We start from the raw sequence: 27056 nt of genomic DNA, 5'->3' as shown, positions 1-27056 counted from the left end.
TGGTGTGGGATCCGCATGGGGCCGACTGGGGTACAGGAGAGTCGGACGTCCGATGGAAGCAATTAATTAGCAGAATATTGTAAACACCTTCAGTCCGAGCAGGATGGCGTCTTGGATGCTGTGGGGTGTTCCAAAGAATGATAGCAACCTACACCAATGATCTTGTTTCTGAGGCCGTTCTTGGAAGCTGCCCACGTTGCCGGCGGCATTTGTCGGGCTACTCATTGGTGTGTTGTCGAGCAGACCTAGTCTAGTCCCACATGGGAATCCGCCGGCGGACCATTCATTGGCTGTGGGTACTATATAATCCAATAAGGGGCCTCGACGTCTCCACCACATTGACAACCCCGGTCCCTTTTGATTTTTTTTTTCTCTTTCTCTACTCCGTAGTTTCTGATTTTCTTTGATTACTCCCGGGGGAGATTATGATCTAGATCTGTTTGAGTAGTTCTGGGGAAATGGAGCAGATGCATGCAACAGGATTGAATAGATTCAACTAGTTGAACAATTGACAAGGAACCCCTGATCGCTCGCAAGCTGCCACGATGCATGTGCTTGCGAGCAGACAAAAAAAAAAAAAATGAAACCCAGGGATCGTCAAATGACGACATCATACATACGTTTGCTTCCTCTTCCAGATCTCGACCACCGCAAGGATCACGGATTCCTCCGATTTCGCCAGTTATGACTAACCCGGGCTAACGGCTTTAGGCATCTGGATGAGCGTCATGGTCTGGACGGCCTCCACCAGCTGCTCAGACCCAGCCAATTCCTACCCCATCCGCCAACCTGACACCGACATCCTGGCCATCCGCTCACAGGAGATCCTTTGTCAGCTGCGGACTCTGGACTTGATCCTGGAATTAAGTGTCTATTATTGGACCCTGTCCATGCTCGGTTTGGACGATGTCCTCCGTTTGTCGGACTGAGTCTTTGGACCAGAAAGGCGAAGGCTCACGTGGAGCATCTTCAAGACCAAGACGTAAGGGATTAATGCCGCAAGAGGCATTTATCTCAAACAAATCACAAGACAATTCCTGAGCAAAGATGTGGGCTCAACCATCCTGTTTGTACTCCATTGTGTGCTGCGCTGTACCGGACCGATCGGCTACGGTGCTACATTGGGTAGGTGGGCCAGCCCCATAGTACGTACTCCATACTAAGGGCTACAGTCTCCAGTGTTGTCAGCCCAAGTCACAGGCGCAGTAATTTAAAAGGAGACGCATGATCTTCACGATCCAGTTGTCTGTCCCAATAGTCAGGGCCACCTTGGAGGTTCCAATTGATAACGACGGGTTGCCGACAAATCATACCCTGGTTACCGATTTCATCAGTCGTCGCGTCGGCCAACGGTGTCCCCAGCCTGCGACCAGGGTACTTGGTACTCGGTAGGGACCGTGGGACTCGCGATGAAGGCGTATAATGAATCCTCCAGAGTAATCCTGTGCGCGATGGATGCCGGATCACCAGGTCTGTTACTATTTCTCGGTCTCAGGGGATCACAAACCAACCTTGGATCAAGGGTTCACGGCATGAACTCGACCGAGGCGGACCTCGGTTCATGGATGGCCATGTCTCTCTGCACATCAGGACCCACGGTCTCGGAGGATTAATTCCAGCCACAACCAGAGGGATTAATATTAATGATCGCATCCCGGGTCGTGGAAGTGGAAGGGATCGGACGGAAGGCCAGCCGAATGATTCCCCATGGAGTCGTGGTGTACTCCGTAAATGCGGGAGGCGGAACCGATTCCGCTGGCAGCTTCATGAACACTCAGACTCCAGCGTCCAGTCCTGCGTACTCGTACTCAACCAGACCGAAACCAGCTACCAACGGCGTAGATAGATTATCTATTATGACGGGATCAGTTCGGATGTCCGCAAGACGAGGTGAGATGCCGGCACTAGACCCGAAGTATGAGGCAAGTGACCATTCCTGGTGGAGGTGATTGGTTGGAGGACGCGCAGGTGATGGAGCGTGGCGGCCAGGCCAGTAACGTGACCGGGCCGATACATGCGTACATAGTTTGGATTGCGCTTTTTTCGAATAAAGAGATAAAAAATAGTTAGTATTCTGGCTAGGGACGGCATGGCTACGAGTGGCTCTAGGAGGTTTTAGGTCGCCGGGTGGGGTCGAGTGGGGAAAGCAAGAGGGAAAAAAAAAAGGAGGGGTAAAAAAGAAAAAAGAAAAAAGAAAAGCGTCGAGAGTTATTACCCAAGTGGGATAGCACGAGAGGCCCACCAACCCGTTTTCTTCCTAGCGCCGGTGTTGATTGGACAAGCGTCGCCAACGGGAGGCCAGCTGAGTCATCGACACCCACCGAACTTGGGCCGCACTAACTCCATGAGGACGACGACAAGTGGAGGAACGGAATCTACTGCGTTTTCCGGACCGAGTCTTGGGTCTGGTCTGGGGGAGGCAACCATTAACGAATATGGAATGAACGAGAGTGGATCTGGGGGGGAAGAGGGCTTGCTCATCATCATCCCCAACGCCTCCTGACTATGCACTGCAATACTTAAACATTCCTTCTCCCCGACCCCAGGCTTTCTCGCTTTTCGGCCCTTTGGATCAGGTACGGAGTACGACAGTTCGGCTGCATTTATGCCTTCTATTTTCCTTCATATTTTTTTCTTAAAATCCATGTCTCATAATTAAAACACCGTAACAAAGCAAAGACCCTCTCCACTCTTCCTTTTCTTCGTCTGATCTTGTCGTCTTCGGCATACTTCTTCCCTTGACATCGGTGTAGTGTTGATATTGATATCACCTGACAACACCATTGACCGTGCCCACGGATGATTGGCTTCATTTCTCACTTCTCACTCTCCATACGCCCGCGTTATTGAACACGCCACCATGTCGGACCTCGCAACTTCATCAACACCAACGGCCGCCCCCACTAACTCGGTCGACTCGGACTCGAAAGGGAAACGCAAGGCCTCCACTGCCGGTCTCTCCGCCAACGCCCGGCCGGTAAAACGCCGGGCGTCCAAGGCATGCTGTTGCTGTCGCGCGCGGAAAGTCCGCTGCGATGTGGTCGAGAATGGCTCGCCCTGCACGAATTGTCGGCTCGACCAGGTCGAATGCATCGTCACGGAAAGCAAGAGGAGAAAGTTCGTTCCTCCAGTCACCGTTTGGTTTAACCCATTACTTCCAGGGATTACCGCTAACGAACGGCGGTGCCGTACAGGAAATCCCGCGTGGAAGTGGACAACTCCCACCGTCAGCTGTCGCAGTCCCCTGCGGACCTCTCGGAAGATGGTGGAAACCTCTTCCGGAGGCTCAGCGAATGCAATGGGATGCCGGACGTCGCGCCGGCCTCTCCCTCGCAGCGGTCCGTAGATCTGGACCAGGGGCAACATATGCCGCATCTGTTATGTATGTTTTACAGACTCTAGGCCCCGAAAAGCTCACTGATGAATGTAGACCAAAGTCAGGTCAACCGAATTGGGGCTGGTGAGCAATTCCGCAGACGAATGGCTCCCAACCCGGCCGTCCGGGCGACCATGCCGCTGCAGAATGTCACTTCGCAGATCCAGCAGCTGCTGGATCCGACCTTTGCCAATGTTCGTTCCAGCGGGGTCGTTCTGCCTGATTACATCCGAGGATTGCCTCAACGACTACAGAAGGAGGACATTGAGTATCTGGCGATGAAGGGCGCATTAACCGTCCCCGACGTGGGCCTTCGCAACGAGCTGCTCAAAGCTTACATCCACTACGTGCACACGTACATGCCACTGCTCGACCTGGAGGACTTTCTACAGACCATTGTGCAGAATGACGGCATCCGCCGCATGTCTCTCCTTCTCTTCCAGGCGGTCATGTTCGCCGGCACCGCCTTTGTCGACCTGAAGCACCTGCACGCCGCCGGATACTCCAGCCGCAAGGCGGCCCGCAAAGCGTTCTTCCAGCGTGCGCGACTGCTGTACGATTTCGACTACGAAGTCGACCGGATCTCGCTCGTCCAATCGCTCCTGCTCATGACGTACTGGTACGAGACCCCCGACGACCAGAAGGACACCTGGCACTGGATGGGCGTCAGCCTGTCGCTGGCCCACACGATCGGCTTGCACCGCGACCCCGGCAACTCGCGCATGGACGCCCGCCGCCAACGCATGTGGAAGCGCATCTGGTGGAGCACGTATACGCGCGACCGCCTGATCGCCCTGGGCATGCGGCGTCCCATGCGCGTCAAGGACGACGACTGCGACGTGCCGATGTTGACGCTCGACGACTTTGAGTTCCACCCGTTCTCGCCGGAAATTGTCAGCATGGTCGGCAACTCGGAGATCCTCCAGGACGTCAGCCACCAGAAAGAGCTGGCGCTGATGTTTATCGAGAAGGCCAAGCTGTGTCTCTGTGTCAGCCACGTGCTGTCGGCGCAGTACTCGGTGCTGAGCCATAAATTCGGTGGCACCATGGAGACGACCATGATGCTGGTGCCGAAGAAGTCGGCCGCGGAGACGTTCGAGGTGCGCCGTTGCGATCAGGAGCTGGAAGACTGGCTGGCCCATCTTCCGGCCGAGATCCAGTACGCGCCGGCCGCGCCGGCGAAGCTGAGCGAGGCGCAGGAGGTGCTGCATTCGCACCGGGCGTTGCTCAAGATGGTCTACCTGACGACGTCCAGCGCGCTGCACCGTCCGCAGGTTCTGCCGGCGATTCCGTTCCCCTCGACGGACACCGAGCTGCAGGAGATTTCCCGCAACAAGGTGCGGTTTGCGGCGGTAGAAATCACCAACATCGCGCAGGACCTGCACAGCCTCGACCTGACGAGGTTCTTCCCCACGACCGGGGTAACCGTTCTGCTCCCCGCGGTGATCATCCACCTCCTCGACATCAAATCCAGCGACCCGAACGTGCGGATGACGAGTCTGCAGCGCTTCTACCAGTGCATGCGGATTCTGCAGCGTCTGCGGGAGATCTACGCGTCGGCAGATTTCGCCACTTCGTTCCTGGAGGCCGCCATCCGCAAGGCCGGCATCCAGCTGACGGTTGCGCCGAACGACGTGCACACGCGTGCTGGAGCTAGCACGACCGACGGCGGCGCCTCGCGCGTCAACACGCTCACGCCGCCGCCGGATTCCCTGGCGCAGAAGATCCCGGATCTGACGTACCCGAAGCCCGAGGGCAACGGCGTTGCCGGGTCCTCGGCGCAGGAGCCGCTGTTCGCCTCGACACCGCCGCCGTCAGACGGCAGCGAAAACGGCAGCACCAACAACATCAACCCGAGCTACGCGCAGGACGCGTTCAGCATCCCGAACCTGGACGCGGATCTGAGTCTGAGCGAGCTGATGGACCTGGCGAATGACGCCGAGGTGACGCAGAACGACTTTGACGCGCTGATCAACTTTGACGACGCGGGGGCCGACTTCTTCACGGCGGACGATGGGGCCAACGGCAAGGGTCTCGGCTTCGGCATGATGCACAACGTGCCCGATATGGGGGATCTGGCGACGGAGGCCCCCCGAGCCGAGGTTGATTTGGATGCCGAACTGGGACTGAACCTGAACTAATCACGTGTATACGACTGCTTTTGTATATTGGTCACGCATTTTGGCGGGAGTTTGATGCTGGGTACTCTGTATAGAGATAAAAGTACTACGATACGAGGAATGAATGATGTCTGTTTCTTTCCATCTACACCGCACATGGCGTAATCTCCAGCGTCTCATTAGTGGATGAATGGCGCCACCAGGTGGTATCTATTAGTACAGAGTATGTAGTTAAGCACCCTAAGCCTTTAGTGCCGCCATGGCGTTCGTTCCCCTCGCCATCTCCCTGGGAATTATTACTAGACGATATTACTCTACCCCATCCGTGGATACACCTGTCGATCGCCCCGTTCAGGCAGCTCATCTCCGACGATAAGCAGACACAATGCCATTGACCTCGTATAACGCGGTCTCGTTGCGGTTGGGATCGGCCCAACTCTCGTGTCCTCCGGACTATACATAGTAGTGAGAGTTGCGATCTGCACGGTCAGCAAGAGTCAGCAACGGAGAGTAGATAATTATTGAGCAGACAGAGGCCCCTCTTTGCTGCTGCTGCTGCTGCTGCTGCTGCCTGCCGGATCCGTTGGGGCGGAGACCCCTGTCGCCGTCCGGAGTATAGTAGGGCCCGCCGCGATGTTACCTTGTTATCTGTGCCAACAACAAACACCGACAACCCCGGATCACTAGCACGCGATTCCCCTCACGCTGATCGATCGTTGTTGGAGCCATGCATCCGTCTGGCGGACGTATAAAAGGGGGGTCCCCTGAACGCCCTCCAGATCTTCCCACAGCTGCAGTGCCGGGGTTACAATCGACAGAAGACTACGGAGAGTAGATTGATCAACATGCGCGCCAATCTCCTCCCCCTGCTGCCACTCGCAGCCAGCGTGCTGGCCAGCCCGCAGCCTCATGCCCGAAGACAGCTCCCCAAAGACCCCACCGGCGTCAAGACCATCACGACCGCCAACAACGTCACGATCCGCTACAAGGAGCCCGGCAAGGAGGGCGTGTGCGAGACCACCCCCGGCGTCAAGTCGTACTCAGGCTACGTCGATCTGTCGCCGACGTCGCACACCTTCTTCTGGTTCTTCGAGGCGCGCCATGATCCGCACAACGCGCCCATCACGCTGTGGCTGAACGGCGGGCCGGGGAGTGATTCGCTGATTGGGTTGTTTGAGGGTATCCTTTTCTTTCCCTTCCTAGATCCGAATTGAATGTCGGTGCTAATGGTGCGTAGAGCTCGGGCCCTGCCAGATCAACTCCAGCATCGAGGATTACATCAACCCGTACTCGTGGAACGAGGTGTCGAACCTGCTGTTCATCTCGCAGCCGCTGGGTGTGGGATTCTCCTACAGCGAGACGGAGGACGGCTCGCTGAACCCGCTCACGGGCGTGGTGGAGAACGCTTCGTTTGCGGGCGTGCAGGGCCGCTACCCGGCTATCGATGCGACGCTCATCGATACCACCGAGCTCGCGGCGCAGGCCACCTGGGAGATCCTGCAGGGCTTCCTCGGCGGACTGCCGAAGCTGGACAGCCGGATCAAGTCGAAGGATTTTAGTCTGTGGACTGAGAGTTACGGAGGGTAGGTCCCGCCTCCCTTTTGGTCTTGGATAGAGAGCAGGCTAACCAGGACAGCCACTATGGCCCCGCATTCTTCAACTACTTCTACGAGCAGAACCAGAAGATCGCCGACGGGAGCGTCGAGGGTATCCACCTCGACTTCAACTCGCTGGGCATTATCAACGGCATCATCGACGAGGCCATCCAGGCGCCGCACTACCCGGAGTTTGCGGTCAACAACACCTACGGCATCAAGGCGGTACGTACCGTTCCTCCAGGAGATAGATGGACCGGGCGAGGCTGACGGCACAGGTCAACGACACCGTCTACAACTACATGAAATTCGCCAACTCCATGCCCAACGGCTGCCAGGACCAGGTTGCGCTCTGCAAGGCGACCAACCGGACCTCGCTGGCGGACTATGCTATCTGCGCCGAGGCGACGAACATGTGTCGCGACAATGTTGGTGCGTATCCCTGCCCTCTGCAGAAAACATACGAATACTAATACTGTGTAGAGGGCCCGTACTACAGCTTCGGCGGACGCGGCGTCTACGACATCCGGCATCCATACGACGTAGGCCCTCCCGCCCCCTTCCATAACCCCCATATCTTAACCGTAAAGACACTAACGAGAAGGGATGATAGGACCCCACCCCACCCAGCTACTACAACGACTTCCTCCAAAAAGACTCGGTCATGAACGCCATCGGCGTCAACATCAATTACACCCAATCCAACAACGACGTCTACTACGCCTTCCAACAAACCGGCGACTTCGTCTGGCCGAACTTCATCTCCGACCTGGAGAGCATCCTCGCGCTGCCCGTCCGCGTCTCGCTCATCTACGGCGACGCCGACTACATCTGCAACTGGTTCGGCGGCGAGGCCGTCTCGCTGGCGGCGAACTTCTCGCACGCGGCGCAGTTCCGCGCCGCCGGGTACGCGCCGCTGCTCGTCGACGGCGTCGAGTACGGCGAGACGCGCGAGTTTGGGAATTTCTCGTTTACGCGCGTGTATGAGGCGGGCCATGAGGTACCGTATTACCAGCCCATTGCGTCGTTGCAGTTGTTTAATCGGACGCTCTTTGGGTGGGATATTGCCAAGGGCGAGGAGAAGATTGGGCCTGGGTATAAGACTGGTGGGGAGGCGAGGGCGACTCATACCGAGAGTTTTGTGCCGTTGCCCACTCCGACCCCTAGTAAGGGGCTGTTTTAGTCTAGGTCTGTGGGGTTGAGTGTATTGTATGTATATACGTGCATCAAGGACATGCATCAGGGGGTGTCTGTTTGTACCCTCGCATAAGCGTTTGTATGTAGGTGGCTACTCGGTCATATGGGTATTTCTAAATACATTAAGAGCTAATTACAGCAAGATCACTGATCTTACTCTCGCATGTACCCGTCCGCACGTTTCATACCAAAAAATTCGTGACTCGCGCCAACAGCTTCCCAGCCACGGCACACAATATGTACGAAAACGAAAACGAAAACGAAACAACATCTAAGCAACAACAGACACCCGCCGCTCCTCCTTCTTGGAGGTCTCTTCGGCCTCCTCCAGCGGGATGGCGTTGACGTCCTGCGCGGTCTCATCCGAGAACCGCAGATCCTCCTCGACGTCGCAGTGGTCCTTGATCTTGAAGAAGATCACCGGCGCCGCGATCAGCAAACTGCCCATCAGCAGTCCCCAGCAGGAGGCAAACTCGGTCATGAAAGGGGCTTCCTGGGCGTCCAGACTGCAGTGCGTTAGCGCGTCCTTGCGTCGGGCTGAGACATTACTTACCGCCACATTCCGGCCGCGCCTGCCGACTGAATTCCTTTGTAGAAGCCGGCAAAGTTGGCCAGCTTGCGTCCGTTGTTGCTCAGCGATCCCATGAACCTGGCAGAGTTAGCTGGGTTTGAAAGACGAATCAGGAAGAGAAACCTACCAATACGCGCAGGTCTGGAAGGCGGCATCGTAGAAGCCGTAAAACATGTACAGGAACATCGGTCCGATGTAGCCGCTGTCGGTCCAGTCGGTCGGCTCGCGCGCCTCCGCAGACTCCCGGGTGTACGTCTTCTGGAAGGCGTAGCCACCGCCCCAAATGCCCATGGTGATGGCGACCAGGAGGCCATAGTTGATCTTGGCGCGGGTGGTACGCGAGAACCACTTCAGGTCCAGCGTCTGGCCGAAGACAAAGGCGCCCACCATCTGCATGAGCCAGTACAGAAGACTGTTGAGCGAGCGGGTGCGGACGCTAAAGTAGGCACCGTTGACGGTGTTGAAGTGATAGGCGTAGAACCAATTGCTGGCCAGGAACATGGGGAAGAACAGGATGATGTAGTAGTCGGAGATGAGGGTCTCGTACAGACCCATGAACTCAGACTTCCAGGTGGGATTCTTCATGACGATGACGCGCGAGCCGTCCTTGCGCATGACGTATTTGGAGTCGGACAGACCCCAGGCGAGCACGAAGCCGACGGCCATGAGGACCATGAAGGCGATGTAGGTGCCGTCATTGACGCGGCCGGCGGACTTGTTGTTGATGTTCTGGCCGAGGGGGACCTACACGAGTTAAAACGGGGCTCATCCAGGGAAGGGGGGGGGGGGGGGGGGGGGGGCCCCCCCCAAAAACAAAAGAGACCCCCCCAGGTGAAAATGACCCAAAAAACGGAAATGTACTTGCCCTTTTCCTTCTCCAGAGGATAGCTCATCATGACGGCACCCTGGGCGCACCACAAGAGACCACCACACACACCCAAGAGGGCACCAGCGAAGATGAGGAAGCCGGAGTTTGCATTGTGGTTGTAGGAGAGGAGCGAGGCGACGTAGAGAAAGTACCCAAAACCACCCAGCGACAGCGTCAGGCGCAGACCGATGCGGTTGGCCACGGAGCCGGCAAAAAAGCCTACGACGGCAAAGGTACTGTATAGGGCGGTGTTGGCGTTATTGACATCGGTCTTGTCGAGCTGGCCACCACCACCCAACCCGCTGACGGCGTTGAACATGCCGGGACAGAGGAAACACACAAAGGAGACGAGGATTAGTTGGGTCTCGGGCGAGGCGAACCACGGGAGCTCCCAGCGCCCGATCTTAAGGGGCTTGTACATCCAGGGCTTCCCGACGACGGCATGATCCGCCCCGGCCTCGGGATCGGAGGAGGTGACGACCTCTTTTTCCTGATGGGGAGGGTCCCCTTCGGTAGTGGTCGAAGCCATTGTGAAGGGGTAAGGAGATAGGGTTAAGGATAGGGAAGGAAGATGGAAAGACTTGAGGAATTAGCCGTGGAGGTATGTTCGAGAAGGTGAGGGGAAAAGAATCTGCAGCAGAATCGGAGAGTAAAAGTAAGGGGGAGAAGGGTGACACAGAGGGGGGACGGGGGGATAAAGAGGTGTTTATTGTGCTGGAGAGAAATCCGGGGTCCGGAGAAGATGGGGAGGACCAGATAAAAGTAGAAGAATAGAGGAATGGATCAAGCGAGAGACATCATGGTGGTGGTGGTGGTGGTGATGGAGGTGATGTGGTAGTGGGTTTCAGTGAAGATGGCAATACCACCTCGATTTGATAAGAGAAAGGCAGAGCACGAGACCCCCGAGGTTTGCGGCGTACCTGATCTGTGGTTGGGGTTGTGGAGAAAAACCTCCAGAATTGCGGAGAACCGGAGGAAGTAGGGATCCAATTCCAGGGGAAGAAGAGGGAGAAGAAGGAGAAGAGAAGAAAAAAGGAAGCAGAATTTGAAGCTCAAGCGAGCTGGTTAGCGATGAATGGCTCCATGAGCTATCGGGATCAGCCCAGCCACTAAGAACCTTATCAGCTAGGCTGCATACTAGTACTCTGTATATAGTGCTGTATATAGTACTGGTGTCTCAGGCGTTATGAGATCCCTATCTAGTTAGACTATCTCAGATACCCGTTAGTATTAGGTAGGTACCTACTAGGTAGTCTCGAGGATTCAAAGTCAGACAGTCAGACCGTCAGACCATGTGATCTGAAGAATGTGACAATCCCAAGTCGCGAGATCCGCACCAAGACGGTACTGTAGCATCGGGTTGCATCAGACAGCCGAATGCGGGGACCCGAATGGACCGTCGCGCTGAGGTAGTATCCGGTGGACCGCCGATTGTAGGTATCTGAGTCTGAGGCACGACATCCAAGCCAAGACTGACTGGGGGTGTACGTGATATGATATCAGAGATAGACAATTATGTACTTGGCGTATAGTAGTGAGAAGAGAGAGAAGCTAGAAAAGAGAGAGGTAGAGAGTAGAGTTGTGGTGAGGGTGGAGAAAACAACCAGGTAAGATGTCAGTAGGTATGTATCATACGGTACTCCAGTACAATACGTACGTATCGTCTGTATCGTATGCACCGCTGACTCAGCCTACAATCCCTGCTTTGACATCATGCTGCATCAAGAACTATACGATAGGTACATCGGGATATTCTCTTATCAATGCATTCGTACCATATGCCATCTTAATAGAGTCGCATATCACTCCCATCTACTCATTCATACGTCACATCAACAAAGTACCCTCAACAATCAGACCCATCCATCCATTCCTGTCGATCCCCAGTCCACGTTTTCTCCATCGGAATGTTGACGGGCTCGGAGATGTCACCTTGTCACGCCGCAGTCATCGTCGGTCCCTTGGTTCCATCTAATTTGCCTCTGTCCTTCTATTCCATATGATAATATCTGTATCTCCCCTCCTCTCTTCCTTCTCCCTTGCCCCTCCATCACCGTTGACCTCCCACTACACCCTTGATCATGCCCGGCAAAACTTCTGCCCCCCGAATCACCAAATTCACCAACTGTCGCATCATCCGCGGCAATGACCTTCTCGAACAGGATCTCTGGATCGACTCGGTCTCGGGCAAAATCCTCCGCGACCAGGAGGCCTTCTACGACCTCCATCTCTCCCCGGACGAGGTCATTGATCTCGGCGGCCGCATTCTCGCCCCGGGTCTGATAGATGTCCAGCTCAACGGCGCCCAGGGTTTTGATTTCTCCGTGCCCCAGGCCTCCAAGGAGGAATATGACCAGGGCCTGCGCATGGTCAACAAGGGTCTCGCCCGCACCGGCGTGACATCCTATCTGCCGACTGTCGTGAGCTCCACGCCAGAAGTATACTGGAAGGTTGTTCCCCTCTGCCTCCTCCCATGGTATACACCACTAACAAAATATAGGTCCTCCCATCTCTCGGCCCCTCAGGCCCCACCCACCGCGGCGAAGACGGCGCCGAGTCGCTCGGCGCCCACATCGAAGGCCCCTTCATCAGCCCCGGCCGCAACGGCGTGCACAAGACGGAGGTCCTGCGCGCCGCCGACACCCTCGCCGACATCGAGCACTGCTACGGGCGCGACAACCTGCGCGGCGCCTCCCAAACCGTCAAGATGATCACTGCCGCACCCGAGGTCGGCAACATGGCCGCACACGTCGGCGCGCTCGCCGCCCACGGCATCGTCTACTCGATCGGCCACTCCGACGCCTCCTACGAGCAGGCCCTCACCGCCACCAAGCACGGCGCCTCCATGATCACCCACCTCTTCAACGCCATGCGCCCCTTCTACCACCGCAACCCGGGCATCTTCGGCCTGCTCGGCCAGAACGAGCGCCCCCGCCCCTTCTACGGCGTCATCGCCGACGGCATCCACCTCCACCCGACCTCCATCCGCATCGCGTACAACGCCCACCCGGACGGCTTGATTCTCGTCACCGACGCGATGAAGCTGTGCGGTCTGCCGGATGGGGTGTATGAGTGGACGAATGGGGAGCGTATCATTAAGACCGGGGCGCGGCTGACGCTTGAGGGCTCGGATAAGATTGCCGGGTCGTCGGCGACGCTGATCGAGTGCGTGAATAATTTCCGGCGGTGGTCGGGCGCGTCGACGGCGCAGGCGATTAATGCGGTTACGGCTGTGCCGGCGAAGATGCTCGGGCTGCAGGGGGTCAAGGGGACGCTGGATAGCGGGGCCGATGCGGATCTGGTTGTGCTGAGCGATGTTATGGATGACTATTCCGGTCCGACGTTGACTGTTGATCAGGTGTGGAAGCGCGGGGTGAAGATCTTTGATGCGGAGAAGGGGAGTACGGTGGCGTGAGCATAGCATGGGTGGAGTCGGGTGTTGGCATCTTTTCCGTTCTTGTTTCTTTTATGCAGTGGTCTGCAGCGTGCTTTGCCGATTAGTGTTTTATGCTGGACTAGTTCGCAGACAGCATTGTCTGCTTGTTTTTTATGTGCACCATAGATTGATGACATAGAGCACTTGCATAGATATATGCAGTTACAATTGTACCCAAGTGTGTTCCAAATCTATGGTATTGTGCTATAGGCAATCCAAACATGCATCAAACCAAACACCGTGCTAGCTAATCAACATTTTGTCACGCTCCCGCCTTTGATATACATGGAGCATGCGTAACTCATATCTCATCAAACACCAAAACGAGGCACAAGCCTACAGACGAGGCTGCTCGCGCTTCCAGCCGGCCTCCTCGGCAATCAGCTCCGCCGCGCGCTCGCCGATGGCCAGCACCGTCAGCATGGGGTTGATGCTAGGCATCTCCGGGAAGACACCGGCATCGGCAATGCGGACGTTCTTCAGTCCGCGCACCTTCAGCTGCGGGTCCACGACCGCCATCGGGTCCCGCGTCACATCGCCCATCTTGGTCGTACCCGCTGGGTGGTACACCGTGTGCGCCACGCGACGCCCGTACTCGGACAGCTCCTCGTCCGTCTGCACCTTCGGGCCCGGCGCCACCTCGCGCTTGATCCAGTCCTTGAAGGGCGCCTGTTTGGCGATCTCACGGGCCGCCTTGAGGCCCGCCACGATGGTAGCGGCGTCGTAGCCCTCCGGGTCGGTGAAGTAGCGGAAGTCCAGCGCCGGCTTCACAGTCGGGTCGGCCGACGTCAGGTAGATGCGGCCGCGCGAGCGGGGCCGGGGGATGTTGGGGGTCATGCAGAAGGCGTCGATCGGCTCGTCGTAGCCGAGCCGGGTCGTGTTGAGGCAGAAGGGGATCTGGTAGCAGTGCATCATGATATCGGCGGCACGACCGTCCGAGCCGGCCGCGTTGGGCAGCTCGCGGCGTAGGAAGATACCGGCGTCCGAGTCCATGGTGGTCTGGTTCGGGGGCACGGGGCGGTTGAGCTCCCAGATGATGATACTCTCGGGGTGGTCCAGCAGGTTCTCACCCATACCCGGGATGTCCTTGACCACCGGGATGCCCAGCGACTTCAGCTGCTCCTGGGGTCCCAGACCGGACAGCAGCATCAGCCGGGGGGTGTCGACGGCACCCGCACAGATGATCGTCTCCTTCTTCGCGCGCAGGGTGTGCTTGACACCCGACTGCAGGGTCACGTTCACACCGGTCACGGTGTCGCCTTCGACATTGACGCGCGACACCCACGCGTTGGTCAGAATGGTCAGGTTGGGGCGCTTCTCTTCGCCGCGGAGGATGGGGTGGATGTAGGCGACACTGGCGCTGCTGCGACGGCCGTCATCCGGGTTGTAGGACACGGAGAAGAAGCCGACACCCTCGGTCAGCTCGCCCTTGGAGCGGATCTCCTTGTTGAAATCGTGAATGATGGGGATGTTCATGGCGGTGGAGCAGGCCTGGACCCAGTCCTTGCACAGCTGGTTGCGGTGGCGGCTGTGGACGGGCTGGACGGTGTTGCGCAGGTTGTCCAGCACGCGCGTGAAAGTCTCAAAGGACCAGCCCTTGCAGCCTTGCGCCTCCCATCTCTTGCAATCGTATTCAAAAGGACGGAAGGAGATGAGAGTGTTGTGGCTGGAGCAACCACCCAAGACCTTGGCACGGGAGTGACGGATGTGACTGTTGCCTGTGGACTGTTAGATCGGTCCGTCGGACATAAGGTCGTTTTAAATCTTGTGTCGCAGGTTCAGCGTGTAGTGTAACATACCCATCGGCTGTTCAGTGGTGGGATAGTCGTAGTCGAGTTCACCTCCCAACAAGTTGAGCCATTCTCTCAGGTTCAGCACGCGGTCGTCATTGTAGTCACTGGGACCACCCTCGATGACGAGGATGCGCTTGTTCGGCAGATATTGGGCCAAGCGACTGGCGATGACACAGCCGGCCGTGCCACCTCCCACAATCACATAGTCGTAGCTGTTGACATCGCTGGCGGGGAAATCGTTGGTAGTCGCCATGTTGATCGTGCAGAGGTTCAGGGGAGATGGAGAGAGAGAATAAGAGAAAGGAGAAGAGGGAGAGGAAGATGAATCCGAGAGACCGATCCAGAAGAAAGAGAACGAGGGAAAAGGTGAACTTTAAATCGGATACCGCCCAGCAACGAATTGAAGCAGTAAGACGCAGTGCAGTGATCGGCCGTCGGCCATCTCCATCAGCCCATTGCCGCTCCCACTTTTTTTTTTCTTTTCGGTGATCGTTCTGCGGTTCAAGCGTTGGTGGCTCTCCACCGGATGAAGCAGCACAGCCAATAATCCGAGGCAGCAGAGGAGATTAGATAAGGGGCGGAACCATGCACTATCCCCTTTCCAGGCAGGTCGGGTGAGAAAAATCCACTTGGGTGCGCCATAGAGCCGCGATGGAAAGTCTTGGGCGCATTGGAAGTGTCGGTCTCCCGTTGCAAGGACGTCACGCTCCACTGCAAATCTGCACTAAACAGCGCCACATGTTCCGTGAACTCGAGTCCCGGAATCCCGCGCTGGACGGACGGTCGCCGGGAACTCATTTTTGCCTTTCTGCCTGGGAGGGGAAACATGCCCGGATGCGGTATGCGAATGCTGATGATAGAGAGAATTCAGTCGGATGGATGCGATAAAGAGATTGTTCTGAAGGATGAAGGATGCTCCTGTGTGTCGTGAGGAGAAACATGCAGGAATCGGAGTAAACCGAGTAGTACTGTACATCAGTGGGGAGGTTCTTTCGACGGCGGTGAGGCCAAGTCTTTTCCTGTTTGGGATCTGCGACGTACCTTTCCTGACTAAGGATCCATACTCCGTAGTTACTCCGTACATACTTCTATCCCCTCCCTCTTGATCTACTCTGTACACTCTCTTGCTCTTTTCTTCTCCCCATCCCACCACAATGGCTACCATCTCCCCTCGTCAGCTCTTCTACGACGGAAAGGCGCAACCCGCCTCCTCCGGCAAGACCTTTCCCACCTTCAATCCTTCCAACGCCACCGCACTGGCCGAAATCCCCGTCGCCTCGCACTCCGACATAGATGCCGCCATCGCCGCCGCCGACCGCGCGTTCCCCTCCTGGTCGCAAACCCCTCCCATTGCGCGCGCCCGCATCCTCCACAAAGCGGCCGCCATCCTGCGCGAACGCAACGACGAGATCGCGAAGGTTGAATCTCTCGACTCCGGCAAAGCGTACACCGAAACGAGTACCGTCGACGTCGTGACCGGCGCCGATGTTCTGGAATACTACGCCAATCTGGTCGGTGGCGGTGGGTTAAACGGTGAAACAACACAACTGCGCGAGGACGCGTGGGTGTACACCAAAAAGGCCCCGTTGGGTGTCTGTGCGGGCATCGGCGCCTGGAACTATCCCATCCAGATGTACGTGAAATCAACAACCGTTCCCCGCATTCTTCCCCTCAACGCTGACCTCTTCGTTTGAGTTTAGTGCGCTCTGGAAGTCGGCCCCCTGCCTCGCGGCGGGTAACACTATGGTCTACAAGCCCAGCGAGTTCACCCCACTGCACGCCCAGACGCTGGCCGAGGTCTACCGGGAAGCTGGTCTTCCCGCGGGCGTCTTCAACGTCGTCTACGGCGCCGGCGACGTCGGCTCCTACCTGACAGCGCACCCGACCATCGCCAAAGTGTCCTTCACGGGCCAGGTGTCGACCGGCATGAAGGTGGCCGGGTCGGCAGCCGGCAACATGAAGTACGTGACGATGGAGCTGGGCGGCAAGAGCCCGCTCCTCATTCTCCCCGACGCGGATCTCGAGAACGCCGTCAACGGCGCCATGATGGCCAACTTCTACAGCACGGGCCAGGTGTGCACGAACGGGACCCGCGTCTTCGTGCCGGCCAGCATGAAGGCCGCCTTCGAGCAGCGCCTGCTCGAGAAGATGCCGCACGTGCGCGCCGGCCCGCTCTTCGACGAGGCTACCAACTTCGGCCCGCTGAGCTCCGCCGCCCACCTCGACAAGGTGACCGCGTACATTCGCCACGGCATCGAGGTCGACAAAGCGACCCTGCTCACCGGCGGCCTCGGCAAGCCGGCCGTGCCCAAGGAGCTCGAGAACGGGTACTGGGTGCGTCCGACCGTCTTCACCGACTGCACGGACGACATGCGCATCGTCAAGGAAGAGATCTTCGGGCCCGTCATGTCCATCCTGTACTACCAGACCGTCGAGGAGGCCGTCCAGCGCGCGAACACCACTGAGCTGGGGCTGGCCGCCGGCGTCTTCACCAAGGACCTGAACTTGGCCCATCGCATTATTGACCAGCTGCAGGCTGGTATCACCTGGGTCAACACCTGGGGTGAGAGTCCCGCCGAGATGGCGGTCGGCGGCTGGAAGAAGAGCGGGGTCGGTGTTGAGAATGGTCGGCGCGGTATTGAAGCGTGGGTGAAGAACAAGAGCACGCTGGTGGATATGTGTGGTGAGGTTCCCACCGTGTTTGCCAAGCTCTAGTTGTATGCGCTCAGCATATTGTATATGAAAAGTATTAGATACGCCTTAATGACAGATATTACTTGCATAAAGATTCGTATCCACCACAGCACTGGAATATATACATACGAACTAGCGATATAGAGACAACAAACATACTCAAACACAGCGATATATGTACTACCCATTCTAATCCAATTCATCATACCATGTTATATCACGATACCATACCAACCATCTATAATCATTTCAAGACATAGCGACAGACAATCCCGATGCAAGCACATATAAACCTAAATAGTGTACGCCAACAATGACATCAACTCCAAACCCAAACGAGATCCGCTACCGCAAAGCACTACGCGCCTGAATGCGGGTTCCGTAGAATGCACCCAGCGCGGGAGATCCTCCTAATAAACGATGGAATCAATCAGTGAAGAGCCACACGGGCGCCCATGCGGTCAAACAACAGATCTCCCTTCAGAGTCGAGTCCAGCCCGCTGATCGCCGAGTCCACCATGCGGGAAGACATACTATCGGGCGTCAACTCGTCATCCTCGAGCGACTGGTTCAGTTCGGTGTTGATGCGCAGGTCCTTGGGCACCTTGGGCGGCGTCGACGCCGGGGTGTGTTGCTGCTGCTGCGGGGGCTTGGGCGCGGACATCGGCGCGGGCACGTACGTCCGGGGCCGGTAGACGAGCGGCGGGCCCTGCGTGCGGGCGTCGGTGCCGGCCTGCTCGATCGACTCGAAGTACCGCACCGTCTTCACCTTCAGCTCCAGGGTGGCGTCGCGGTCGCACACGATCAGCGGGTGCGGGTGCATCTGCAGCGCCGAGAGCGTCCACATGTGGTTGATGCCGCCCTCCAGGCCCTTCTCGAGCGCGATGGCCTTGTGCGCGCCCGTGGCCACGATGACCACCTCGCGCGCGTCCATGATCGTCTGGATGCCGACCGTCAGCGCCATGCGCGGGCACCTTGTCCACATCGTTGTCGAAGAAGCGCGAGTTGGCCAGGATCGTGTCGTAGGCCAGGGTCTTGACTCGCGTGCGGCTGCTCAGCGACGAGCCGGGCTCGTTGAAGGCGATGTGTCCGTCGGGCCCGACACCGCCGAGGAAGAGCTCGATGCCGCCGTAGCGGGCGATGCGCGCCTCAAAGGAGGCGCATTCGGCCGCGAGATCGGGCGCGTTGCCGTTGAGGATGTTGATGTTCTGGGGCGGGATGTCGACGTGCGAGAAGAAATGCTTGTACATGAAGCTGTGGTAGGATTCGGGGTGGTCGCGGGGAAGCCCGACGTATTCGTCCTACGTTTGTTAATCTGGGGGATGAAGAGTTGGACCGCATGCGAAACACATACCATGTTGAATGTCACGACATTCTTGAACGAGATGTCGCCGGCGCGGTGGCGGCGGACGAGGGTCTTGTAGATAATTTCAGGGCTGCTGCCGGTGGGAAGACCCAGAACGAAGGGATTCGACTCGGTGGGCTTGAAAGTCTTGATGCGGCCTGTGGACTGTTAGACACATGGGGATGCTGGTGTTGTATAGATGCAGACGTACTGATGATGTAATCCGCAATGTACTCGGAAGCTTCAAGGCTGGTCTCCCGGATGATCACTCTCCTAACGTTGAAAGACTGTGCGTTAGCGGAGGTTTATTTTGTATATTGTAAACGTGCCTGGTCCTGCAGTGAGGACGGAGATGGCGCATACATGATGGATGATGAGCCCGGAGTGAGCTACGTCACTGATAAGGTGTGGGGTGGGAGTAGTCGGAGAGATATGCCGCGAGCAGTAAGGAGATAAGAAAGAGTCTAACAAGAAAAGAATATATGTTTTGAAGACCGTCGACGGGGAGTGTAGGAATCGGGTCGTGGGAAGAAAAAGATGAGAAGCGAGGGAGAGAGAGAGAGAGAGAGAGATCCGTGGAATATGAAGGCAAAACTGAAAAATGACCGCAGGGAATGTCAACGGCCTCCACCCACGGGTCTCTACTTCTACTACCTTCTTTTCACCTTTCCCACTTCGTCATCGGCGGAGTGTGACGGCGTACGACTTGCCCACCCGCTCACACTACGTGCTCATCTACGACTGCTACTTCATCTCCCGCGCCGATCCGTGGATGATTGCGGATGGGACGAAGCCATGTGGGAAGGCCCTTCTGGTCTTGGATCTTCTCTTTTGTGCTCCACTCAAGGGATGAGTATTTGAGGCGATATGGGTCTGAGTGACGACTATTCATTTCATTCCTTCAGTCTAGATTTCACCAAGACATCGACAGAGACCAGTTACTGTCGCACCTGCTCGAGGCATTGGTTTGGAAGCGATAGGATCCGGGCCATGTGATGCCTCCCAACACTTGATAGCCATGATACCCATGCATCTATAACCCGAGTATCGTTGCTATGGACAGATTGCGATGACTTCCGGCATTGGTCAATCGTTCCCAGCCAGAGCGCGGGGATCCGCGTAACCGGAAGAAAGCCTTTGTCATGGAAATGGAATGGAAGAATCGCGTTCCATCGCTGCGATCAATGTGATGTTGCACGAAGACGTGGCATAGATGCCCCAGCGGCGAGGGGCCCAAACGGGTAAGGCTTGACAGGCGTTGCCGTTGCATTCGGCATCGGAAACCCGGGGAAGAACAGTGCAACCCTGCCGGTCGTACGGGGGTGAATCGGTATTGTCACGGACCGTATGGGATGTTACGTTACTTGTTTTCCTAAAGAGGTAACCCAAACCCAACATCACGTGACACTCAGAGATTTATATCAACCCCAGCCTCTCCAGACGCCGATAACCACGTCGTATGTAGTCGGGATCTGTAAAGACAAGCACAAGCACTATAGCCAGTAGCCCAGGCATACCTGTGCCTGCACTATCTCCCAAGATAACCCCTATGGCCCCAATTCGTAGACGTACCGGTAGTCAGCATGCACGGGACTCATTTCGGGCCCCCGCCCAACAGAATCACCTCGCATGCATTAATTACCCCATTCATTCATCCATCCTCGCCCCTAGTCTTACCGACCTAGGTACCTAATACCGACGTGCTCGGTAGAGCTTCTGTCCCTGGCTGTGCTAGCTCAATCGAGGGGAGCTTGTATTATCCCCCGTTTCTGGCATCCGTCAGCTTGCTGCTCTCCGTCGTTTTGCTGCCACCAGTTTGAAACCTCATCCACTCACACCCTCCCACCTCGGACTGATCTTCGACCGTCACCAACCCTTCCGTGTGGGCCAGCCAAACAGGGCTGTTGCCCCCTTCTGACCCTCGTGCCCATCGGAGCCTTTCTGCACGGGCATTCCAGGGTGCCCCGTCCCCCGTCATGGGCCCCAAAGAGGACATGCTGCCTCCCGGTTGGGAGGATCTAGACAGGTAGGTAGGATTCCAGTCTTGGCATTGTTTGACGGTCGTCTGCTTCTATCCTGAATGGCATCAATATGATCAACCTCTATGAATCATCTCCCTTTCGCAAACCAAGTCGACTCCTTTAGTTTCTTTCTTTCAATTCTTAATACTATTTATCCGACCTGTATCATTGCTGACGCTGGCACCATGACTCCCCCCACAGGCAGATGGGTCAACTGTTCATGATGGGCTTTGATGGCACCACTGTCAGTCCGCAGATTCGCTCTCTGATCGAAAAGTACCATCTAGGGTCCGTTCTCTTGACTGCCAAAAACTTAAAATGTACACTTTCTTGCCCTGTCATGTTGCCCGTCAATCGCAATACGTGAACCTCCATCTGATGCCTGACTAACACCACACAGCCGCCGAAGATGCAACGCGCCTGGTTCTCGAGTTGCAAACCATCGCTCGAGATGCCGGTCACCCAGTTCCGCTGCTCATCGCGCTGGACCAGGAGAACGGTGGGGTCAACAGTCTGTACGACGAGATCTACATCCGTCAGTTTCCCAGCGCCATGGGCATTGCGGCCACCGGCTCCAAGTCCCTCGCCCACGATGTAGCCTTGGCGACGGCTCAAGAGCTGAAAGCCGTTGGCGTCAACTGGATCCTGGGTCCCGTCCTCGACGTCTTGACCAACGTTCGGAGCCAACCGCTCGGGGTGCGCACCACCGGCGATGATCCTCAGGAAGTTTCCCAGTATGGAGTCGAATTCATGAAAGGCTACCGGGAGGCCGGCTTAGTGACATGCGGCAAGCATTTCCCATCCTACGGCAACCTGGAGTTCCTCGGCTCCCACACCGACGTGCCCATCATCACCGAGTCGTTGGAACAGCTCAGCCTGACTGCGTTGGTGCCGTTTCGCAACGCCATTATCCATGGCCTGGATTCAATGATGGTGGGTGGGGTCTCCATGTCCTCGGCCGGAGTCAATGTCATGCATGCCTGTTTGAGCGAGCAGGTCGTCGACGACTTGCTCCGAAAAGACCTCAAGTTCAATGGTGTGGTGGTGTCCGAGTGTCTGGAGATGGAAGCCCTTACGCACAACATTGGCGTGGGGGGTGGGACGGTCATGGCGAAGAATGCAGGCTGCGATATCGTGCTTCTCTGCAGGTCGTTCCCGGTGCAACAAGAGGCCATCAACGGATTGAAGCTGGGGGTGGAAAACGGCATCATCGGCCGCGCCCGGATCGAGCAGTCCTTACGCCGGGTGTTGAATCTCAAGGCCAAGTGCACTTCTTGGGAGCAGGCTCTCAACCCGCCGGGTGTGCCGTCGCTGACGCAGATGCAACCGTCTCATACCAGCCTGTCGACAAGAGCGTATAACAGCTCGATCTCTGTGGTGCGCGACAAGAAAAACCTGCTACCCTTATCTAACATCCTCGAGCCCAATGAGGAACTCCTCCTGTTGACCCCCCTGGTGAAACCTTTACCGGCCTCCGCAGTGTCGCGTACCGTGGCCGAGCACCTGAACTCGACGATCGACCTCACAGCTCTTGATCGGACGGCCTCGGTCCTCAGCGGCGAAAGCGTATTTAAAGAACTGGGGCGGTCCCTCTCCCGTCAGAGGAACGGCCGTGTCTTGCACACTTCTTACACGGCCAACGGCGTCCGACCCATCCACGAGAGCCTCATCGATCGGGCGAGCGCCGTCATCGTCGTGACGGCAGATGCCAATCGGAACTTGTACCAGCACGGTTTCACCAAACATGTGTCGATGATCTGTCGGTCGCAGTTCACGCCGACTGGCGAGCATCGCGAAAAGCCGATGATCGTCGTCGCCGCGAGCTCCCCCTACGACTTTGCAACGGATCTCTCCATCGGGACCTACATATGTACATACGACTTTACGGAAACGGCTCTGGAAGCGCTGGTCAAAGTGCTGTATGGGGAGTTGACGCCGATGGGGACCCTGCCGGGGTCCATCAGCCGCAGCCAGAAACTGCACCAAGCCCGACAGCACTGGCTGGTGGAGAACTGGAACGAAGAGCGCGACTCGCACGCGTTGGACACGCTGCTGGAATCGGTTCGGGGCGACTGCACGCAAGGGGAGCTCTCGGAGCTGCTTGGCGTGACATCGAGCAGTTTCTTACTGCGGCGGGAGGACATTGACGAGTCGCATTTTGTCGTGCGGAACAGCAGCACACAGGCGCTCTACGGCTTCTGCTCGACGTACTACTTCAAGTCCACGGGGACGGGCGTGATCGGGTCGCTCATCGTCGACCCGGCGCGACGCAAACTCGGTATCGGCAGCTCGCTCCACCACCGCGCGATCCGGACGCTCCTGCAGCGCACCGGCGTGAAGCGGTTCCAGCTCGGCTCGCGGCTGCCCGGCATCTACCTGGGCATCCCGTCGGCCAACCCGGTCGAGCGCAAGCGACTGCGGCAGTGGTTCGCCAACTTGGGCTGGAACACGTCCTTGTCGCGGCCGGTGTGCAGCGTCATCCTGCGCAATTTGGCGAACTGGGTCCCGCCGGATGGGCTGATTCAGGGGCTGCAGAATGCGGACGTCGCATATGATCTGGTCCATGGCTACGACTACGCGGACTCGATCCTCGACCACGTCAAGACGAATTCCCGGCAGGGCGTCATCGACATCTACAAGGTGGCGTTGGGGGGCGCGCCGAACTGCGGCATCATCCGGGCGACGCGGCCTGCGGACGGGGCTGTCCTCGGCACGGTGGTTGTTTATAACACACGGTCGACGCTGGCGGAACACATGCCGGCGCTGAAAGCGACGCACGTCCCGGCCGGTGGCATCTCGTCGCCGGTGATTTCGCCTTCGGTGGGGGAGTATGCGACCATCATGCAGGGGCTGGTTCTGCTGGGGATCAAGCAGATCCGCAAGCAGGGGGCGGAGGCGGTGGTGATGGATTGCGTGAGTACCCGTATTGTGCGCAGGGTCTATTTATTATGGGGTACTAACGTTATCGTGCAGGTGGATGGCGACAGCAACTTCGACTGCGTCTCGAACATCGGGTTCAGTACATTGCACAGCTTCGAGGAGGTGAATTGCGATGCCGGGACGTGGACCATCATGACGGCGTCTTGAACATACATTAGTAGTCTCTTGTCTCAGTTCTGGTTATCTTGGGAGCTTAGCATGGGCGTTGACGATATCCACAGCGTTTTGGTTCTTCCCCACTTTGTTGCATATTGACGATATCTAGGTAGTTATTTGATCATGCCACGACGTTGGTATATTGAGCGTTTATTCTTATTAGAGGGGCGATGGAGTACGGGGCAGACGGAGTACGAGGGCATCCAATGATCGCGACACGATCTATCGAGGCGATACGGAGTAAGAGTGTGAATTGATAGTGGAGGATTCCGTAGAGAACCCTTGAACTACTGTATATGAGCATACAGGGACCAAAGGTGTTCCAATCGTGAGGGGACCTGCAGACCTTTTTCAGGTCATCATCACTGTGCGTACGGGGTACTCCTAGGAGTACCAAGTCCCTTAGAACGAGGCCGTGAGCACAGGCCAGACAAACAGCCTGGGAGCTGGCTCTGGCTCTGGCTCTGACTGCAGACCCGGGCTAGGGTCGAACGGGACTAGTGGGACGGGCCTAAAACGATGGCCGCATGAACGTCCGCCACTGTTTTCGGGGGACGGAGGCAGACTTGGGCCCGTCTGCATGGACTCGGTCGAGGGTCTTTGAGAAGAAATTGATTTGTCGAGCAGAGAAGTGGAAGTGGTCGCCGTTGTCCGACGGGGTTGAACTGATGGTCGTTTGCGGCAGACCCACCCACTCTTGTTCTTCCACTCGGCGTTCATAGGACTGTCTACTGTGTACTCCGTAAAGAATGTATTCTTCTGTTCCTTGGTCTGTCGATTGACTGGACAATCTCGTTGGCGGATCATTTTGGCGAGGAATGTGCCCAGTGCCTTGGAACAAGTGAGTCCAGTGCGGTCTGTGATACAGAATTTGGATCCACCGGAGTCGCTAGACTTGGAAGTATGTACAGTACAGCAAATAACTCATCGGTATGGATATTCAGGTACAGAGACGGCTGAGGTATCCGACTCCAGAATCGTCCTCGTAGGGCGATTCGGTGGGGTGCTCCAGTGACTTTCTTAGTCCTACGGAGTATGGCGGATGCATCCACTCTGTACTATACATGCTCTGTACTGTGGGCAAGCGACCGGGCGTGCAGGCACCGGCACGAGGTGGGGATGCAAGGACGGTGGAAACTTTATACTCTTTATTATTATTATTAGGTTTGGAAAATGCCTCGTTGGCGCAGTCGGGTCTACTGGTATAGGCAGGTAACTAGGTACCGGGTTTACGAAGGGACTTTGGCGAAGCGCTATAAGCGACGGTCTTTGCCACCGGATTGACATGGAGTACTCTGTAGGTAGAGTGTGCTTGTAGAGGACAGTAGTCCATCTTATGGCGAGTCTATTATTATTATTATTATCATGATTAGACTTGTACTGTCTGTGATGGTCAGCTTACAATCCAGACACAGACTCGGTCAAATTGGAGGGAGAAGTCTGGTTTCACAGCAGAAACTTCAATGATCACCCCATCACATGTCGAGGTCATCACGGATGGTGAAACCGAGATGAGTTGGCGGAGGGGGTGGCTATGTTTCTAGAAGGATGCTAGAATGGATCAGCAACATACGAGTTTACTCTGCTGATAGAGACTGCGAGATATATGATTGGCGATCTGATGATAAGGATATCTACCTAGGTATCCTGGGAGTACCTAGTAGAGAGCACTCCACAGATAGACAGATAGCAGATGACCGATACTTCTACTCTGTACTATGTACCTGTAGGTCAAGTACAAGTACCGCACCAAGAACCACCAAGAACCCCTCCTACAAAACAGGCCATGCTCGAATTGGAAGGTGAGTAAGAGATAACTGCTTAGAGGCGGGAACGGCCGACATTGACTTTGACGCGGCTGAGACATGCGCGCTCAGAACCAATCATCCCTCTTTGGCCCCATATCCATACGGAGTACATGCTGACGGTGTCCTCTGTACGACACCTTCTAGTACTTCTCAGAATGATGAGGTATGTGGACTCTGTTGGCCCTTCCGTGTTCGTCCACACGGCCAAGTCAGCCAAGTCCCTGACGAGAGTCCCATGGTACCGCGCCGACTGGTTGACACAGGTCCCTAGACTCCCTCCCGGAGGCAAATAGGCGGGAAGCTAAGGTGCTAGGGTGGGTAGCGCGACCCCTTCACGAGATATCATCATGCATGCTATCTACTGGTAGTTACAGGGTATGTATCTTGTCTTGGATGATATCCCACCACTAGGCTCTGAAAGACCGGACTACCCGGGCCAATAACCACCTAGGGTAGAGTACTGACAAACGTACCTGAATACCTACTGCAGGCAGCCAACTGCACTACTCCGTACGGAGTACTTCGGCTCTCAGCTGTACGGAAGCCCAGTGGCTCACGCGAACACCGTCTTGGGAACTTCCCTACCCAATCACACCAGAGCTCTCAGCCGGCGGAGGTTGCCTCTTGCGTCGACAGGATTCATTCGCTCAGGAGCTCCGACGGAGAGATGAAGAGCATCCAGCCAACACGAATGGATGATCGTCTGGGGGAACCCCCACCGTAGAAAGGCCAGCCGGACTGGGCCCAAAAGAGCAAATGGAAAAGAAAGTTAAACACAGGGTCTGAGCTGCATGTCAGACCAAGCCGGCTGATGGTGATCCATCCATGGATGGAGTCGACCATGGGATAGGTACGGAGGAGTCGCCCCTAGGACGATCAAACAGCCTTCATCTCAGGTCGGTCTATGCGCTCGTTCAGTGGCCGGGGGCAGTCAGACCGATTGGGCGCGGTGGATATTGTCTGCAACAGGCGATGCCATTTCTGTACGGTCTGCATTATTATTAATTTGGGGGGGGTTTCTTTTCTTTCGATTGATTGGACATGCTGGTGGTGGTCAAGTCCAGGGTCTACCGCATTCATCATTTGATGGCGGCGGGTGGGGTCAACTGGCATGGATTCCTGTCGTGCTTTTTTTC

The 27056-nt window shown here is 56.5% G+C and overlaps 8 protein-coding genes across 8 annotated transcripts; 5 read left to right on the top strand and 3 right to left on the bottom strand.

Moving 5' to 3' along the window:
* Positions 1–2860: 2860 nt before the first annotated feature.
* farB1 (putative C6 transcription factor (Ctf1B)) lies at positions 2861–5517 on the top strand (the record flags this gene model as incomplete). Its single annotated transcript, XM_001210111.1, has 3 exons — positions 2861–2991; positions 3195–3382; positions 3431–5517. 3 exons carry the CDS (start codon positions 2861–2863, stop codon positions 5515–5517), a joined length of 2406 nt encoding a protein of 801 aa, XP_001210111.1.
* An 824-nt stretch (positions 5518–6341) lies between these two features.
* Positions 6342–8274, top strand: ATEG_00024 (S10 family peptidase; the record flags this gene model as incomplete). The annotated part of the gene is made up of 6 exons (XM_001210110.1): positions 6342–6675; positions 6734–7079; positions 7133–7316; positions 7370–7523; positions 7575–7633; positions 7705–8274. The coding sequence occupies 6 exons, from the start codon at positions 6342–6344 to the stop codon at positions 8272–8274; spliced, it is 1647 nt and encodes a 548-aa protein (XP_001210110.1).
* A 285-nt stretch (positions 8275–8559) lies between these two features.
* On the bottom strand, positions 8560–10256 carry ATEG_00023 (unc-93 family MFS transporter; the record flags this gene model as incomplete). Its single annotated transcript, XM_001210109.1, has 4 exons — positions 8560–8794; positions 8842–8982; positions 9038–9603; positions 9702–10256. 4 exons carry the CDS (start codon positions 10254–10256, stop codon positions 8560–8562), a joined length of 1497 nt encoding a protein of 498 aa, XP_001210109.1.
* Positions 10257–11808: 1552 nt separating this feature from the next.
* ATEG_00022 (N-acetylglucosamine-6-phosphate deacetylase) lies at positions 11809–13142 on the top strand (the record flags this gene model as incomplete). The annotated part of the gene is made up of 2 exons (XM_001210108.1): positions 11809–12147; positions 12228–13142. The coding sequence occupies 2 exons, from the start codon at positions 11809–11811 to the stop codon at positions 13140–13142; spliced, it is 1254 nt and encodes a 417-aa protein (XP_001210108.1).
* A 357-nt stretch (positions 13143–13499) lies between these two features.
* On the bottom strand, positions 13500–15209 carry ATEG_00021 (GMC family oxidoreductase; the record flags this gene model as incomplete). The annotated part of the gene is made up of 2 exons (XM_001210107.1): positions 13500–14881; positions 14963–15209. The coding sequence occupies 2 exons, from the start codon at positions 15207–15209 to the stop codon at positions 13500–13502; spliced, it is 1629 nt and encodes a 542-aa protein (XP_001210107.1).
* A 901-nt stretch (positions 15210–16110) lies between these two features.
* ATEG_00020 (betaine aldehyde dehydrogenase) lies at positions 16111–17671 on the top strand (the record flags this gene model as incomplete). The annotated part of the gene is made up of 2 exons (XM_001210106.1): positions 16111–16589; positions 16657–17671. 2 exons carry the CDS (start codon positions 16111–16113, stop codon positions 17669–17671), a joined length of 1494 nt encoding a protein of 497 aa, XP_001210106.1.
* A 409-nt stretch (positions 17672–18080) lies between these two features.
* ATEG_00019 (putative glucosamine-6-phosphate deaminase) lies at positions 18081–19360 on the bottom strand (the record flags this gene model as incomplete). The annotated part of the gene is made up of 4 exons (XM_001210105.1): positions 18081–18590; positions 18625–18951; positions 19005–19153; positions 19321–19360. The coding sequence occupies 4 exons, from the start codon at positions 19358–19360 to the stop codon at positions 18081–18083; spliced, it is 1026 nt and encodes a 341-aa protein (XP_001210105.1).
* Positions 19361–21239: 1879 nt separating this feature from the next.
* Positions 21240–24103, top strand: ATEG_00018 (putative beta-N-acetylglucosaminidase; the record flags this gene model as incomplete). Its single annotated transcript, XM_001210104.1, has 3 exons — positions 21240–21336; positions 21417–23929; positions 23990–24103. 3 exons carry the CDS (start codon positions 21240–21242, stop codon positions 24101–24103), a joined length of 2724 nt encoding a protein of 907 aa, XP_001210104.1.
* Positions 24104–27056: the final 2953 nt, after the last annotated feature.

This window comes from Aspergillus terreus, genomic scaffold, assembly GCF_000149615.1.
Source record: "Aspergillus terreus NIH2624 scaffold_1 genomic scaffold, whole genome shotgun sequence".
Classification (NCBI taxonomy): domain Eukaryota; kingdom Fungi; phylum Ascomycota; class Eurotiomycetes; order Eurotiales; family Aspergillaceae; genus Aspergillus; species Aspergillus terreus.
The sequence above is the reverse complement of the archived record's forward strand: the minus strand, read 5'-3'. Positions and strand labels throughout refer to the sequence as shown.